This window comes from Vanellus vanellus (assembly GCF_965231255.1).
Source record: "Vanellus vanellus genome assembly, chromosome: 17".
NCBI classification, from domain to species: domain Eukaryota; kingdom Metazoa; phylum Chordata; class Aves; order Charadriiformes; family Charadriidae; genus Vanellus; species Vanellus vanellus.
Window position 1 is genome coordinate 13,827,070 of NC_138922.1, and position 16,399 is coordinate 13,843,468.

The following is a 16,399-nucleotide window of genomic DNA, read 5'->3' on the forward strand; positions in this document are numbered from 1 at the left end:
CCGGGGTATCACACATCCAGCTGTGCCCCCCCACCAACCCCCCAAAAAGAGCTCAGTGCCGGGCTCGACGCCTGCTCCCCATCCCAGCTGTCTCAGACACTGGTTCCGTGCGGCAGCGCCAGCACTGGGGACACAGTGCAGGGCTCAGGGGCTTTCTGCAGGGAAAGCAGAGTGTTGTCAGCGTTTATTTGCTTTTAACTATTTACTGCTCCTCCGAGGAACGTGTGTCTGCGCTCGCAGGCATCATGCGGGCTCAGCGCTGCCTGCCTGTCCCCTCGCTGCCTGCGCCGGGCTGTGCAGGCAGCTGCTCACCGAGCGCATCCCTGCGCCGGCTTCGTTAAGTAAAGCTGACCGCAGGCTCTGAGGCAGCGCAGGCTGCCCTGCTGATGCTGCAGGAATTAAAACAAGAGCAGCGTGTCACCCGACAGTGAAATATTGGATGGTGACGGCTGGGCCTGGTGCAGCCGGAGCGCTCTGTTCGGATACGGTTTCAGTGTCATCGCTGCAGCGATGCGTCAGCGGGGCTTTGGATATTTCATATTCGGTGGGTGGTGAAGGAGTTATTTGTGTGGAAAACCGGGGAGGCGGCGGGGAGGGGGGTGCGTTGAGCCCCCTGCCCATCACGGGAGCGGAGGTTCGCACCCCCCGGTACTCACCCTCGGCGGGGGCAGACCCAAACCTACCAGCGACCGGCTTCACCCCGGTCCTGTCCCTGCGAGCCCTGCCACCAATGCCCCGACTGACGATGGAGGGGGGGAGTGTGGGAGGTGATGTCTATTTCCAGTCACACACCCATGGGAGTCTCCAGCAGGAGCCCCCAGCTGAGAGCATCTCCTCTGCGCTGGTTTAATGTGAAAAATACTAAAAAGCCCATCTTTCTGTGCCCCAGGTTAGCTTTGTCCTGGTGAACCCCCCCCAGGCAGTGACCCTTCTGGCAGCTCAGGGCTCTGCAAGGGGGGCTGCGATCTGAAATACTCCGTTCCCCCCACTTTGCACCTAGGGACTGTCTTGGGCTGGGGGTAACAGGGCTGCAGGTAAGGAGCGAGGGGCACAAGGGGGCTGCCACCGACATCCCAGAGGCCAACAAGGTGGGATGCTGCAGGGCAGGAGCACAAGGTGGCTGCCGGGGGATGTCAGGGCACCCCACGGCCGCCCTGCCGCAGCTCACCCCGGGGGAAAGGGCAGGAGGGCAAAACGCACCGCCTCGGTGGAGCGAGCAGGGGAGGGAGCCGCAGCCGCTGCCCAACGCTCGCAGTAAAACCAGCAAAATAAAACCTTCAGCCGGTTCGTTGCTGACTAATAAACAGCAGCACTGTTGCTGCTGCGCGTAACAAAGTTTTCCTTCCCAGCCACTTGATTTTAGTGGGAACTTGACCTCATATTGGATCTGTTCTGAAAAGCCTCGCAGGGCTGCTGGCGGCGTAATGAGAAATCTCTCCCGGTTATTGCAGTGAATAGGCTGATGCTGCAAGTGCTGGAGTGGCTCCGCTGCTACTTCACACGCAGACTGTCCCCGGGCAAGTGAGATTAATTACAGCTCCCGCCTGCCCGGCCGGAGCAGCAGGAACAGATTTATCACAAATCGGGGGTGATTGGAAGTGCAGACCCACATATCCCATAGAGCTCCCCGGTGTGCCAGGAGCATGGATCCGGCCCCGCGCTGCTCGGAGCAGGGCTGGGGCTGGTCGCTTCGCTGCGGGGCTGCGCGTGCGATGAGGCTGCCTCAGTGGGGCTGTCATCGGTGGTGGGGCTGTCACCGGGGGTGTTTGCAGTGGGTCGCTCTTGCAAGAGACCACCAGTCCCAGCACTTGCGCAGCCCCCCCGAAGCCCATGAGAAGCCAACTCCCCCTCCTTGCCACTGGCGCCCCCCACCCCATGCAGACGAGGAGCCCCAGCGAGGCCGAGGGGCTGTTCCGCAGCTCTCCCGAGCCCCTGTGGGACCGACATGCATGGAGGCATCCTCACCGTCCCCGCTCCCTCAGCCCTCGGGGGGTTGATGCCTGTGGTGCCTGGCACTGTGGCTGGGCTGAGCATCGCCCCGGCCGTGCTTCCAGCTGTGCCCACCTCAGACCAGCTTGGCTCCTGGAGCTGGGATGGCCAGTGCCCCCCTGGTGATCAATAGCCAAATCCCATGCTGATGAGCTGGGAGAGGCTGGGTTTGGACCTGGAGCCTTCCTGTTGCATTTCTACAGCTCCTCATAATCAGCACCAATGCTGCCTTGGACTTCTTTAAAATAATTATCTCCTAATGAACTGCACTGGTCTCTGGAGGGCTCCCTGACTCTCTGTTCTGATGGGAAAAGCCTTGTCTTTGATGGAGACTCCATGGAGAGGTCTCTTCCCTCCCAGACTTGCACAAACGCCAGCAGCCTCATGGGCAGTCGTGCAGCCTGCGATCCGCAGCCAGCTCCATCACAGAGAGCTCCCAGGCTCCGGATCTGTGCCACTGCTTTAGAGCAGGGCTTGACCCTCCTGTCTCTGGGGGTTGTTTTCAGCCTTTGCTGGGAATGAGCTGCTTTCAAACTGCTCAGGGAGAGTCTCCGTCCCCGCTGCTGGGGCTGCACCGGCCACACACCCTGCCCAGGCTGCTCGAAGGGGGAATCGCCAGCAAGGGACGAGCAAAGGGCACAGCAGACCCCCAAACCGCCCTTCCCACCACTAGGTCTAAAACGGGAGCTGCCGCTTCCCAAGCCAAGGACACCTCTGCCCTTCCCTGCCCGCCTTGCACCCGTGTCTCCTGCCGGATTTCAGCCCACTCCGCACTTGCTCCAGGAACCAGACTGCAAAAATCCAGGGCAAGAGGACAGCCAGGCTCCAGCTGAGATTTGGGGGAACCAGCCTCAAGCCACACCCTGACCAGAAGGAGAATAGTGCTGCAAAGCCTGGGCGCTCCAGCCATCCCATCCCATCCCATCCCATCCCATCCCATCCCATCCCATCCCATCCCATCCCACCCCACCCCACGCCGTGCGGCCAGGAGGGAAGGGGTGGGTGATTGTACATATGTGTATATACTGGACCTGCCAGCAAAGGGGTTTATTATACTGACACTCCGCAGTCCGTGTTTTGCTGCGGCTGCTGGAGCAGCCCCTCCCTGTGCACACAGGAGCGAGTCGGACCCAGCCCCAGGGGCATCCCTTGGGTCCCCCTCACCCTCCCCGTGTGCCGTGGGGCTGGTGGCACCGTGCGTGAGCCGGAAGGGACCGCGGAGGCTGCTCCCACATTGACCGACAACTTCTGCAGGGCAAGGGAAGATGGGCTTTAGTCTCCACTAAACGCAAGAGCCCTTCCCTACCAAGCCGGGGCTGTAGCGATCCGGGGGTCGTGTCCGCCCCCAGCAGCACCGCACTGCGCTGCCCACCTCCTGTACATATACTCCTCTGTATCTATAGCTGTGCTCTGTATAGTGTGTGTGGGTCTGCTGTATGACACATGGTGACTGGAACGCACCCGAGAGCGTTTCTCTGCTATAAGTCTTGCTTTCCTCCATAGCAATCGTTTCTCAATGTCTCGGAGTGGAACTAAGCCTTCCCGCGGCAAAGGCCCCCGACCGCCACTGTCTGTGCCACAGGGAGGGAGTCACGGATGGGGTGGGAGGGAAGTAAAAGAGTTTTCCTACAGATTCTGATTCTGTGTGTGTGTGTCAGAGCTGGGCGGGAGCAGCGGGGTATAACCCAGGCTTGGATTCTTCCCCGGGAGGAGAAGAGGCAGCAGCCCTGGAGTCCCACCAAGGGACAACTCGCGCTCAGTCCTTCTCCCAAAACCAGTTCTTCCCACTGGTGAGCAACACACATGGTTCTTCACCTGTGGGGTTGTCTCAGATTTGGAGGGTGTATGCAGCAGAAGAGCTGCGTTTGCCCCAAAACCCCACAAGGTCAGTCCCTGGTCAGTACAAACTGGGGGCACTGAGGTACAGGCACATCTGTGCCAGCACCAGCTCCTCAACTGGCCGGGTCACTGATGATGCACGACCACAAATAGCCCTTCGATACAAGGGGGAGCAGAAACTCAGTCTGAACAGCCGGACAGGAGAAGCCCAGCAACACCTCTGGGCTGGGTTTGATGAGATCAGGGCATGTAAAGTGCCATCACTGGAGGTTTAATCTGCTGGAGAAGTCAGACCCAGGAGGGGGTGTGCACGCACAAGGGGGTGCGCTTAGAGAAAATGTACATTAATGGGGAGACACACTGATGTAAAGAAATAGGCTCTCTATAAATGAAAAGTCTGTCTCTGACCAGCTGCGGAGGCCGGCTTTGCCATCAACAGTTCCCATGCAAATAAACCCCTTCACTCCAAAACACCTATGATTTTTTTCTTTCCCTGCCCTAAATTTTATGGGATTTGAATACAACCTCTACCAGCAAAGCCCCAACAGCCTCCCAAGACCACTCACGCTCATTACACCAGCATCTCTGGTGGAGCTGGATGCTCTCCTGCCCGGCGGAGGCAGCCCTGCCCCTGGAGATCTGCCTCTCGCGGGGGAGCAGCAGATAGCTGGGGCAGGATTTTCCTCTGGGAGCAAGCATTTGTAAGAAAGCAATTACCACACTTGTTGCTACACTGCATTGTAGAGGGCTGAGTCAGCATTAGGTGCTAAACAGGTACGTTGGCTCCAGGGAGTTCTTCTGGTCAGATTTATATATAACTATATGTACACACAAGTACGTACAGAGAGATGGCTCCAGGTCTCTGTCAGAAAGATTAAGTCTTCACACGAAGGCTGATAGGAGAAAGGCAGTAACTGCCCAGGGAAGGTTTTGCAAACAAAAAACAGAGCGTGCTGATTTCATTCTGCCTCCACAGACTGAAAATATGCGAGATGATGGAAAGTGTAGGTATTGCAAGGTGGAGTTAGATAAAAAAAGAGAGAGAGGGAGAAATAAAACACTATTCAGAAGGGCCTTTGTATTTCCAGCGGGTACATTCCAGCTGTGCCCCCCCAGACACACTTTCACTCAGCATGATTTTGCCAAACCTGAGCAGGAGGGGCACTTGGTTTTTTTTTTTTATTAAAACCACACCAGATGGGGCCAGCGGCATTTTGCTGAAAGTATTTTGGGGGAAAATCTTGGTGCCCAGAGCAGGGCTGTTGGAGGGGTCCTCAGCACACCCCCAGCTGCAGCCTCACCATACCCCTGTCTGAACAGAGCTCTCCTGTTGCAGATGAAATATTTGACATGGTTATGACTTAGCTGCAATTCAAGGTTTATTAATGGTTTGAGGTGGATCAAAAGGTTGAATTTTGGCAGCACTCATTAACCAATTTGAGGATTAACAAGGTGATTCAGTAGAATACGTTATAATTAAAACACTGACTTAATTACAGATTCAAGAATGACAAGTCACACTAACTTACTACAAGGCATCCTAAATCAAAATGTATGTATGTACATATGTATAAACACAAAACATCCAAACACACACCATCCAAGGAGTCACACACATGCAGACAGGAAGAAATATTTGGATCCAGTGAAAGATACAGACACCCACGCTCCTGATGTGGATATTCAAACAGGTGGACAGGTAGAGGAGGATGGAAGAGGCTCACCGGTAGTTAAAATTTCCCTCTTCTCGAGTTTAGAGTAAATACTCACCACACATCGGCGTTCCTCAACAGGCAATAATTGAGCCTTGAGAAGTCTCACTTGGCCCTGGCCCTTCATCAGCTTTCTGGGCAGACGGTCTTTGCCCCAGCGGTGTCCCAGCTCCGGGGAGATGCTGGTCACAGCCCGCAGCAATCCGGGAGACCTCGAAGGGTCTCTCTTAGAGTCGCTGTTTACAGGGTCCCGGATAACTGACTGTCGTCAGGTGCTTTTCCATTTCGGCCCAACTCGGACAATGAAATACTCTGCTATTTTCCACCAGTCACACAAACCCAAACCTTGCTAGATTTTGAAGTTCTGGTACCCGCCCTCTGCTTTGGGCCATGACCCAGATATAGACGTCCCAGGCTGTCGTGGAGGGGGAAATTGCCAAAACGCCGGTGACACTCGGGTCCCCTTTCCCTATCCGTGCCCGGGAGGGAGCATCACACCGAGGACGGGGAGGGGGGCAGCTGCACCACCACACCTCCTAAACCGAAAAAGCCCCGTCAGGAGAACCCGGGGCTCGGCCCGCCCGCCTCCCCCCGCAGCTCCCCCGGCCTCGGGGCGCACACGGCGGGCGAGCCCCGCCGCCCTCCGCCTCCCCCTGGCGCTGCCGGGCCTGGGGGTGCGCCGGGCGGTCCCCTCAGGGGCCGATCCGCCGGAGGAGGGACACGGGAGCCCAGCGAGAGCCGCCCCGGCCCCGCTCCCCGGGGCCGCGCCGTTAGGGGCAGCCAGGCCGCAACCCGCCCCAGCTGCGGAGGGGCCTCCCGGGGTGCGTGGAGCGAGAGCGGCACCCGCAGGACGCGATATCCGGCCCCGGGAAACAGACATACACACACACACGAAAAAAAAAAAAAAAATTAAATCGGTGTTTTCTCCGCCCCCCCCCCCCCCCGCCCCCGAGCCGCGTCGCCATGGCAACAGCTCCCGGGCGCGGTCCTGCCCTGCACAAAGATGGCGGCGACAACCCGGAAGTGCTCTCCCCTTCCCGTCCTAAACATGGCGGCGGCGATGGCGGCTTCCACGTCGGCACCGCCCCGGTTCCGGGCTGGGGCGGCCATGGCGGCGCGGGGCGCGGAGGCCGAGGCTGAGGCGCTCTTCGAGGCGCATACGGCGGCCGAGCTGCGGGCGGTGGAGCGGCGGTTGCGGGCCGGCATCGAGCAGAAGCGGGAGGAACTGCGGCAGATGGTGGGCGAACGCTATCGCGACCTCATCGAAGCGGCCGACACCATCGCCGAGATGCGCCTCAGCGCCGAGCGCCTCCTGGGCGCCGTGCGGGGCCTGCAGCGGGGCGGCGCGGCCCGGCCCGGCCCGGCGGCTCCGGTGAGGGGGGCGAGGGGCGGCCCTGGAGCTCCGTCGATCCCCCGTTTTCCCTCCTGACCCCCCTTTTCTTTCTCTCCCCCTCCCCGTCCAGGTTCGGCCGCCGGCTCAGGAGAGCTTCTACCGGGCGGCGGCGCAGCTGAAGCTGCTGCTGGAGGTGCCCGAGAAAGTGTGGGGGGCCGTGGAGGGCGGCCGGTACCTGCCTGCCGCCCGGCTCCACCTGCTCGGGGGTCACCTCCGCCGCCAGCTGCAGCTGGAGGCGCCGCGGGCCCGCGGCAGCCCGGTCCTGGCCCGTTTCCCCATCCTGCTGCGGCAAGTGGCGGCCGCCAGCCACCTCAGGTGGGACAGCACGGCTGGCTCCTCGGCGGCCACCGGGAGGGCACATTGTAGGAGGAGGGTGGTGGGGCACTTTTGTAGAATGCTGGGTTGGAAGGGACCTTGAAGATCATCCAGTGCCACCCCCTGCCCCGGGCAGGGACACCTCCCCCCAGCCCAGGTTGCTCCCAGCCCCGTCCAACCCGGCCTTGAACGCCTCCAGGGATGGGGCAGCCACAGCTTCTCTGGGCAACCTTGGCCACTGCCTCACCACCCTCACAGTAAAGAATTTGTTCCTAATATCTCATCTAAATATCTACTCTTTCAGTTTAAAACCATTCCCCCTCAACCCATGGCTCCCCTCCCTGATCAAGAGCCCTCCCCAGCTCTCCTGGAGTCCCTTTAGACACTGGAAGGGGCTTTAAGGTCTCCTCAGAGACTTCTCCAGGCTGAACCCCCCCAACTCTCCCAGCCTGTCCTCCCAGCAGAGGGGCTCCAGCCCTCACAACATCTCCAGGGCCGCCTCTAGCCCTGCTCCAGCAGGTCTTCGTCCTCCTTCTGTTGGTGACCCCCCAAGCTGGAGGCAACACTGCAGGGTGGTCTCCTCAGAGCAGAGCGCAGGAGAGGGGCAGAGTTCCCCCCTCGACCTGCTAGCCGTGTTGCTGGGGATGCAGCCCTGGATGCAGTTGGCCAGATAGTTGACCCAGATAGTCCCACTTCTGTCTGGGGAAAATAACAGCCTCACTTGGTGGGTTATCACATAACCGCACCTGAATATCTCAGTCAAGCACCGAGACCAGTGACTGTCCGCCTTATTCCCTTGCCAGATCCACCATCCTGCAGGAGAGCAAGTCCTTGCTGAAGAACCAGACTGCATCAGACCAGGCAGTAGCAGAAGCCCTGTGTGCCATCATGCTCCTGGAGGACAGCTCTCCACGCCAGGCTCTTGCTGACTTCCTTCTGGCCAGGAAGCTGGCCATTCAGCAGCTTCTGAACCAGCCGCACCATGGTCAGTATGATGGGCTGCCTTCTTTTTAAAGTCAGGGTAACCCCCTTTGCTTCATCTCCCTCTTGCCCCGCAGAAGAGTGGTGGGTGTGTCCTGTAAAGCTCACGGTGGTGGGGATGCAACCATGTTGTGCCACTGCAGCGCTGTGGCTGACACCACTGGCAGTGTTTTGCCCCAGCGGCAAAATACTGCAAAAGTTAACAGTGCTCAGGAGGCTGAAAGGCATTTTTCTGCAGGTGCAGGTATAAAAGCTCAGGTGTGTTCACTGATGGAGCTGCTAACCACTACCCTGTACCAGGCTCACGCTCTCTTCTACACCATGCCTGAAGGGATGCCACCAGATCCAGCCCTGCCATGCGGCTTGCTCTTCTCCACCCTGGAGAGCACCACAGGCCAGCACCCAGCAGGTGAGTACCCGGGCAGCTCTGCCTTAAGCTGACATTTGCGGGCAGGAGACCAGCCCTGTGCTGATCCCCTGACCGCGTGCTTAGAGCAGCTTTCCAGAATCTGAAGAGCACCTACAAGAAAGCTGGAGAGGGACTTTTTACAAGGGCGTGGAGTGGTAGGACGAGGGGGAATGGCTTCAAACTGGAAGAGGGGAGATTTAGATGAGATATCAGGAAGAAATTTTTCACTGTGAGGGTGGTGAAGCACTGGCGCAGGTTACCCAGAGAAGCTGTAGCTGCCCCATCCCTGTTCAAGGCCAGGTTGGACAGGGCTTGGAGCAAACTGGGCTGGGGGGAGGTGTCCCTGCCCAGGGCAGGGGGTGGCACTGGATGGTCTTCAAGGTCCCTTCCAAATCTAACCATTCTATGATTCTACTTCCAGGGAGAGGTGGGGTTCTGGAGGAGGAGGTGAAGCTGAGCAGCTGGTTCAGGTACCTCCCAGAGTCCGTGGTGGAGTTCCAGCCAGCCCTGCGGACCCTGGCACACCCCATCAGCCAGGACTACCTCAGAGACACGCTGCAGAAGTGGATCGCCATGTGAGTGTGACAGCATTCCCTTTTGCAGTACTCTCCCAGACACCACTGGGCCCCTGTGCCAAGGCAGCAGCACAAGGCAAACCCTAGCTCGCCTGCTTCTTCGCTCACTCCAGCCAGGCTATGCTGGCTTCTTTGCTCAGCATCCCCTCTCACCAGCAGTAAAACAGCCAGAGGCAGCATAGCATTGTCCTAACAGCCAGGCTGTAACAGTCTGATATAACAGACCACCTGGGCTGCAAAAGGTATTTGTCTAAAGCCGCTTTACACTGCCATGACTGCCAGCAAACAAGCGCATGCCGGACCATTTGGCTCTTGGTCCAGCACATCCTTTCTCCTTGCTGCCTTTCCCAGGACCGGGGCGGGGGCAGGCAGACCCCATTTATAGAGTAGCCAGCTCCACTGCTTCCCACCTTGCCTTGCCCTCTGGGTGGGGACAGCCTGGCAACCCTGCCTGCCTCTTAACAGCCCCTTCTCAGTCCTGATGGAGCCAGCTGGTCTCTGCCTTCAGCTGCAGCCCCCCATGGCGCGCTTGCTGGCCATGGCATGTTTCCCCAGCAATCCTTCCCAGAGCCCCCACCTCCCCTCCCTGCCTGCTGGCTTTGCTGGAGTGCCATCCTCCCATATTCGACACCCACCACAGCCCAGGGTTCCTGCTGGTGAGCACATGGCTTTCCTGTGGAACCCCAGTGTGGGATCCAGGGTGCAGCTGCCTGGCAAAGAGGCAGAAGTACCCTCAGCTCTGCAGGTGATTCTGCAGGCAGAGCCTCTTACTGAGAGGTTAAGAATTCCCCCACGTTGATGTAGCTGATGTTCTCTCCTGCCTTCCCCGGGGCTGTGTCTGGGCAAGTCAGAGTGAAGGGAAACATTGCCTTCAGGTGCAGTGACGACATCAGGGCTGGGGTCAGCAACCTGCTCATCTACGTGAAGAGCATGAAAGGCCTCGCGGGGATTCGTGACGCTGTGTGGGAGCTGCTATCAAGCGAGTCCATAAGCCAGAACTGGGAGGCGTTGTGCCGTCGCCTTTTGGACAAGCCTGCTTCCTTCTGGGAGGACTTACTGCAGCAGCTGTTCCTGGACAGGCTAGAGGTGGGCGCTCTGCCATGGCAACTCATCGTGAGCCTTGCTGTGTGCCCCCTCTTGTTGTTTCAAATGGTCCACTGGTGCCTGTTAGCAGCACTAAGTGTGTATTTTCAGTGCTAGGTGGCAGCAGGCACACGTAAAAGGTGCTTTTTTTTCTTCCTCATTCTTTTCCAGACACTGACCAAAGAAGGGTTTGACTCCATCTCCGGCAGCTCCAAACAGCTGCTCACCTTAGCCCTGCAGGAACTTGAAGTCAAATCCAGCACCTCTGCCCTGAGCAAGCACATCCAGTTTGAACACAATGTGGCCCTATTCCTGTGGTCAGAGAGCTCCAGCGACCTGCCTTCCGATGCCGCCTGGGTGAGCGTGGCAAACCGTGGCCAGTTCGCCAAGAGCGGCCTGTCCATGAAGGCCCAGGTGCTCACCCCGTGCGTGCAGAGCTTCTGCTCAGCTCTGGACTCAAAGCTAAAGGCCAGGTTGGACGACCTCCTGTCCTACCTTCCCACGGACTCCTCGGCAGCCAAGGAGGCCGCTCCAATGGTGCAGCCGCGCTCTGCCTTTGACCGCTACGCCGACACCAGCACGGTGGAGGGGCTGCTCCGTGACCACTGCGTCGCCTGCATCCAGCACACACTGGGCTGCATGCGCGAAGAGCTCCAGAGTGCCCAGAGCCTGCTGCGGGGGCAGGCGGATGCTCCCAGCAATGCCAGACTCAATGCTGTCCTCTTCATGGCGAGACTCTGCCAGTCCCTGACCGAGCTCTGCCCTCACCTGAAGCAGTGTATCCTGGGCCAGTCGGGCAGCATGGAGATGGCGCTGAAGGAAACCCGCTCCACCAAGAAGCTGGGGAAGGGGAAAACCCAGGGAGTGACCCCCATGCAGGCCAAGTGGCAGGGGGTGAAGGCAGAGCTCCTGCAGCAGAGCCTGTTTGCTTACCAGATCTGGAGCTCAGCTGTCACCAAAGTAAGGAGCTGTTTCTCTCCTCACAGCTGCTTCCTGCGTGGGTTTCACTCGCTCAGCTCCTTGCGGTCAGCACTGCTCTTCCTTAGCTGGCTGCTGAGAGCTCGCCGCGCTGCTGCCACGCTGCTCAGGCAGCCTGCAGGGAGAGGAGGTGGCGGCAGCTTGGAGGTGGCATCCAGTGGGATGGTCTCCAGAAGAGTCATTTGAGGAGGAGCAGGGGGATGTTGGAGGCCGGTCTCTGCATGGGCAGGAGCAGGCTGCTCGTCCTTCGGTACTCCAGTTAGAGCTGTCTGTGACTGGGTGCTTTTATGTTTTGCATTCTAGGGTCTCGTTCAGTGCTTTACCCATACGTTGCTGCTTGACACAGCTGGCTCTGTCTTGGCCACAGCCACCAACTGGGATGAAATTGAAATTCAGGAGGAGACAGAGTCTGGAAACAGCGTAACATCAAAGATCCGGCTGCCTGTGCAGGTATGAGAAGCATCCTCTCGGTAAACAGAGAAGTGGTCTGCTGCGGGGAGAAAAGTGTTGGTTTCCAAACCACTGCTTTGTCAAATGGTGCTGACCTGCTGTGGAGTTTGCTTGGCGTTATGAGCAACGGGCACTCTCCAGTGCTCTTATTTGCTCTCTGAGATGCTCACCTCCTAAGGACAGAGGTCAGAGGAAGGAAATTAGGTAGTTGCTGCTGTATATTCAAATGAGTAAGATTGGCCCAGATCCTGTAAAACTGAGCCAAAGAAGGACTTATGCCTGGTTGATACACAGAGGCCCCCAGGAGAGAGATTTCATGGAAACTGTATGCCCTGAAGGACAGGGCTGTGCAAAGCCTAAGAGGACCCTGGCTTGCAGCTTTCCATAGGCGTGATGCTGGTGCAGGAATGACACTCACAGTGACAAAGCAGGTGGCAACCGCATGGAGGGAGAGGAGGGCCAGGGCAAGAGTGAGTTCTGTGTTTGCACAGTACTGGAGGAGCTCACAGGGCAATGGTTTTTTTTGTAGTGAACCTTATAAGGTGAATTTTGTTGATTCTGAAGGTAAAAGCAGCTGGCTGAGAGCTCTGGATAGCTGGGACGCCCAGGAGAAGAGCGGGGCAGTAAATAACAAGCCCAGGTAGCGGGTGGTCAGAGCAGGGTCAGTGGTGACAGAAGAGGCACAAGCAGTTCTGTTCTGACTGCACTCCAGTAAAAGTACTTGTGGGACTTTGAGGACTGCTATAACCAAAAGTCTGGCACGTCAGTAAATAAAAACCTGTGAGATACTTCAGCCATGCTGTGGGGGAAGTAGGTCTCGGCAGCAGAGCTTTGTGGTTGCTGAGGGAAGTAGGAAGCTCACATCGTGAGAACTGAAGCAATGTTGTGCCGCTAATAAAGCTGACGTAGCTTACAGACCACATGAAAATAACACTGTCTTAAACAGCCATCCTGGTACGTCCAATGCCTCCTCTTCAGCCTGTGCCAAGAGGTGAACCGGGTCGGTGGTCACACTCTTCCAAAAGTCACCTTGCAGGAGTTGCTGAGGACCTGCATGGCAGAAGTGCTTGCCGCCTATGAAAAGCTCGTGGAAGAGAAGCAGGAGAAGGTACGTGAGTAGGATCAGCCCTCGCTCCAGCTGGGGTGGGATGGGAGGGTCGCTGGGCACATGGTGATGCATACACTCCTGTCCCTCGGAACAGACAGCATCTGCCTGTGAAGGCTGGAAAAGGTGAGTGTATTCTTCCCCTGCGTCCCCCAAAAATGAGACAAAAAGGGATCAGACACCAGATTGCATGCCCAGAACGGTTCAGTTAGGTTGGTTGTTTCTTGGTGCTGGTGTTTTTAAATGTTTTCCCTGAAGCAGTCCTTTGACAGCCCTCTCTGCGTGAAGAGCCCTGTTCCTGACTGTCCTATTTGCAGAAAGCAGGCACCTTCCCCATGACCCAGAACAGAGCTCTGCAGTTACTCTACGATCTGCGATACCTGAGTATCATCTTGACGGTGAAGAGTGAGGAAGGAAAAACCAGCAGGATGAAGCATGACTCCAGGTGCGGCGCAGCTCTGCGGTTCAGATACTAGCAGTAGTTTGTGGGGCCCTAGAAGGGTTTGAACCGCCAGCCTTGCTGGCTGCCAGGAGGATGCCTGTGGGAGTGGTGCCTTTGGGCCTCATGGGAGAAGGGCAGTGCAGACTCTAAGCTCTGACATCTTCACCAATGCTAAGCTCATCCTCAAAATATAGAAGGAGGGGTGGGATTCTGCAGCTGAGAGCTTGGAGACAGCGGGCTGGTCCCCCTGCTTGTGTCCGCAGTGTGTCTGTAGAGCAGCAGGGATACCGTCAGAGGACGCCCTTGGAGAGAACAGTTAAGCTTCCACCCAAGAGTTAAAACCTTGTGTATGCTGCAGTCTTGAGAACTGAGGCATCTCTCTGAGACTTATGATGGGGAGAAGGTTCCTCTGCAACAGCAGATGGAGAAGGTTGTGTAATAGCTGGACACCCTTTAGGCAGCTGCTGTTCTGAGTAATTCCCGTTTTGCTTAGTCACCTCTTAGGGCCAAGTCCCTCACTGTTTTGGAGGGAGCAGTGAAACTGCCCTGTTGGCAGGAGCAGCCATCGGTACGATGTAAGCCCTGACAGGACTCCTCTGCTCTGTTTGTAGGATTGAGAAGGTGACCGACTTCCTGGAGGGACACATAGATCCATTTGACTTAGATGTTTTTACTCCACACTTGAATAGCAACCTTAATCGCCTGGTTCAGCGAACCTCCGTAAGTTCAAGGAAAAGGAAGGGATGGATCAGGAAGCAGGGCTGCAAAACCCGTTTTGAAGGGCAGCTGGGGTGGCTTTATAAACTGCTTAATGCCTAAAGATAACTACTGGCTCTTACTCGGAAATGGGAAGAGTATTTAAAGATAAGAGGAGCTTGCTGAGCTGGCTGCACGGCATGTAATCGTGCATGGAGTTGGCGAACTTTATCTAACAGGATTCACTGCAGCCTGCGCAATGCTAATTGGGTTACGTAGTGCTGAAACAGGCACAGAACTCAACTATGGTAATGACGAGCAGCGCCAATTAAAAGCAAGAGTTAGGAGAGACACTTTGTGTTCAAACTTGAAAGCAATCACAAGGGGCATGCCTGTAGACTCACCAGCAATGCAGTGTGTGGTCAGCTCTGCAGCTGCTGCCAAATACAGACAGCACCTTCCTGCCTTCTAGGTTCTCTTCGGCTTGCTGACAGGGACAGAGAACCAGTACACAAGCAGGAGTAGCACTCTCAGCTCCCAGGAGCTCCACAACATCTTGCCGTTAGCATCCAGCCAGATCAGGTAAGGTACTCGGCTCTTCTCTGCATTTTCATGTCTCTTTGGGAAGCGGGTCTAGAACTGCTGCTTCCCTGTGACCGGCCATATTTCCTTCTTCCATCTTTTAAGATTTGGACTTCTGCCACTGAGTATGTCGAGCTCACGAAAGAGCAAGTCTGCTACCAGGAGCACAGAAAGAGTTCAGGTTGGTAAAACTGAGCATTAGTAACTTTTTTGTCAGGGCTTATTCTCCCACCAACACTAGAGTTTACCAGGAAAGAAGAAAGTAGCCAAACAGTTAATATTTAACCTGACTTTTATTTGGGGTAAAATGAGAGAACCATTATGGCAACACAGCATGAGATGGTTTGGATTTCCCCTTGACCCTCAAAAAAACCCTGATGGCCCCTGGATTTTTGGGGCCCACTGCTCCATAGTAAAACATAGGCAATAACCACCATGAAAATGCAGTGAAGACTCATACAGATGAGGCATTTTGAGATCAATGCATAAAAGACAATTTGTTTAGAGATGACTGCAAGAAACATTGAAGGATACTAGCTAATTATTTTAACTCCTTTCCAGTGTGATGCTGATCCTTAACTCCTGACGAAGCCTGGCTTGGGTATTTAAGCCTGTGTGAACAGAGTGGCTTGCTTCTCCTGCAAAGGCTCTGTGTTGTCCTGTTTCCAAGTTCAATCAGTAGACAACCATTATATTGCTACGTTTCCCCTAGTTTAAAACATCTGCTTAAATAGAGCTCTCTATGCTGAGGATTGCGAGAGCCAAGGAATACCTCACTGCTACAGGAAGCAGTAATTAGTAATCTGCTTCCTTTAGCTATTATTAACCCAATAATCCATCAACTGGGACAGAAGAATAAATGTCTGGTATTATCAGAGCAGAGAGTGTTACCTGAGATGCTGACATTTACTCTGCAACTCTCGTTCTCCATTATTTGGAAGCATTAAGGACCAGATGTAGTCTAAGGGTTGTTTAAAAGCCCAAAACTTCACAATAAAGGTATTCTTTACCTCTTATACCTCAGCTGTAGTAGAGTGTAGAAGTGTGCAGTGATGTTTGGCTCACTCCTACCACTCCCCTCGCCTGCTGTGGTGGTACACCTATGTTCTGCGCTAGTCACACTTCTCAAAATCCCTGGCAGGTGTTTGCTCCTTTATATACTAAAACAGTCCAGGAGAGGTTAAAAGTCCACAGTTGCTCAAGAACAGCTCTGGGCAAGGGCTGTATTTCTACCATGCTGTTATCCCCTTGTTCTGAGAGCAACAGCCCCTTTTCCCCGCAGGGCATGGGGGGACATTGAATGACGTGTGGAAAGTTACCTGTTGCTATCAGCAGCAAGGCGCTGTGCTTCTGCCACTCAGAACTGCTGCTGTCTGCCTGTCACTAACCACCAGGAGTGACACCACCTAGGTTGTGGTTCAAGCTGCCTCAGAAGAGCTGTTCTGCTGTAGTCTACACCTCCTTGCAGCTACTATAGATGAGGGTACGGAGTAAGTCAAAGGTACGCTGTAATAGTTACTGATGCTTTTCTCTTTGAAAACTAACAGGTTCCACCTTCTGTACTCACAAGAGCAGAAGACGAGGCATCGCGCCCTGGCTCTTTGTTCAGGCAGCTTGTAGCGGAGGAGGAAGACACAGCTGCACCTTCTCTCTTCAAGCTGGGATGGCTTTCTGGCATGGCCAAGTGAGGCAATAAAACATAAAAAGTTTGGCTGTGTATTTGTCTTCACTGAGCTTGCTCTTTCCCCTTGGCAGGGACTGGTGACCCCTTCACTGGTATCCTTAGCCAGATCACAGTATGCCACTTGAACCAGGCACAGGTCAGGACTGTCCTTGCCCTCTGGCTGCTG

At 55.9% G+C, this 16,399-nt stretch overlaps 2 protein-coding genes across 2 annotated transcripts in view; both read left to right on the top strand.

Moving 5' to 3' along the window:
- Positions 1-16,399, top strand: part of RPL38 (ribosomal protein L38) — a 173,497-nt gene that overhangs the window by 8,479 nt on the left and 148,619 nt on the right. The window lies entirely within an intron of this gene.
- Positions 6,649-16,258, top strand: COG1 (component of oligomeric golgi complex 1; the record flags this gene model as incomplete). Its single annotated transcript, XM_082491982.1, is given in 14 exon segments — positions 6,649-6,948; positions 6,950-7,248; positions 8,052-8,233; positions 8,468-8,638; positions 9,060-9,213; positions 10,089-10,299; positions 10,468-11,256; positions 11,578-11,724; positions 12,671-12,832; positions 13,147-13,274; positions 13,883-13,991; positions 14,440-14,549; positions 14,655-14,730; positions 16,097-16,258. Coding segments are annotated over 14 exon segments (2,979 nt in total). The 3' UTR covers positions 16,238-16,258.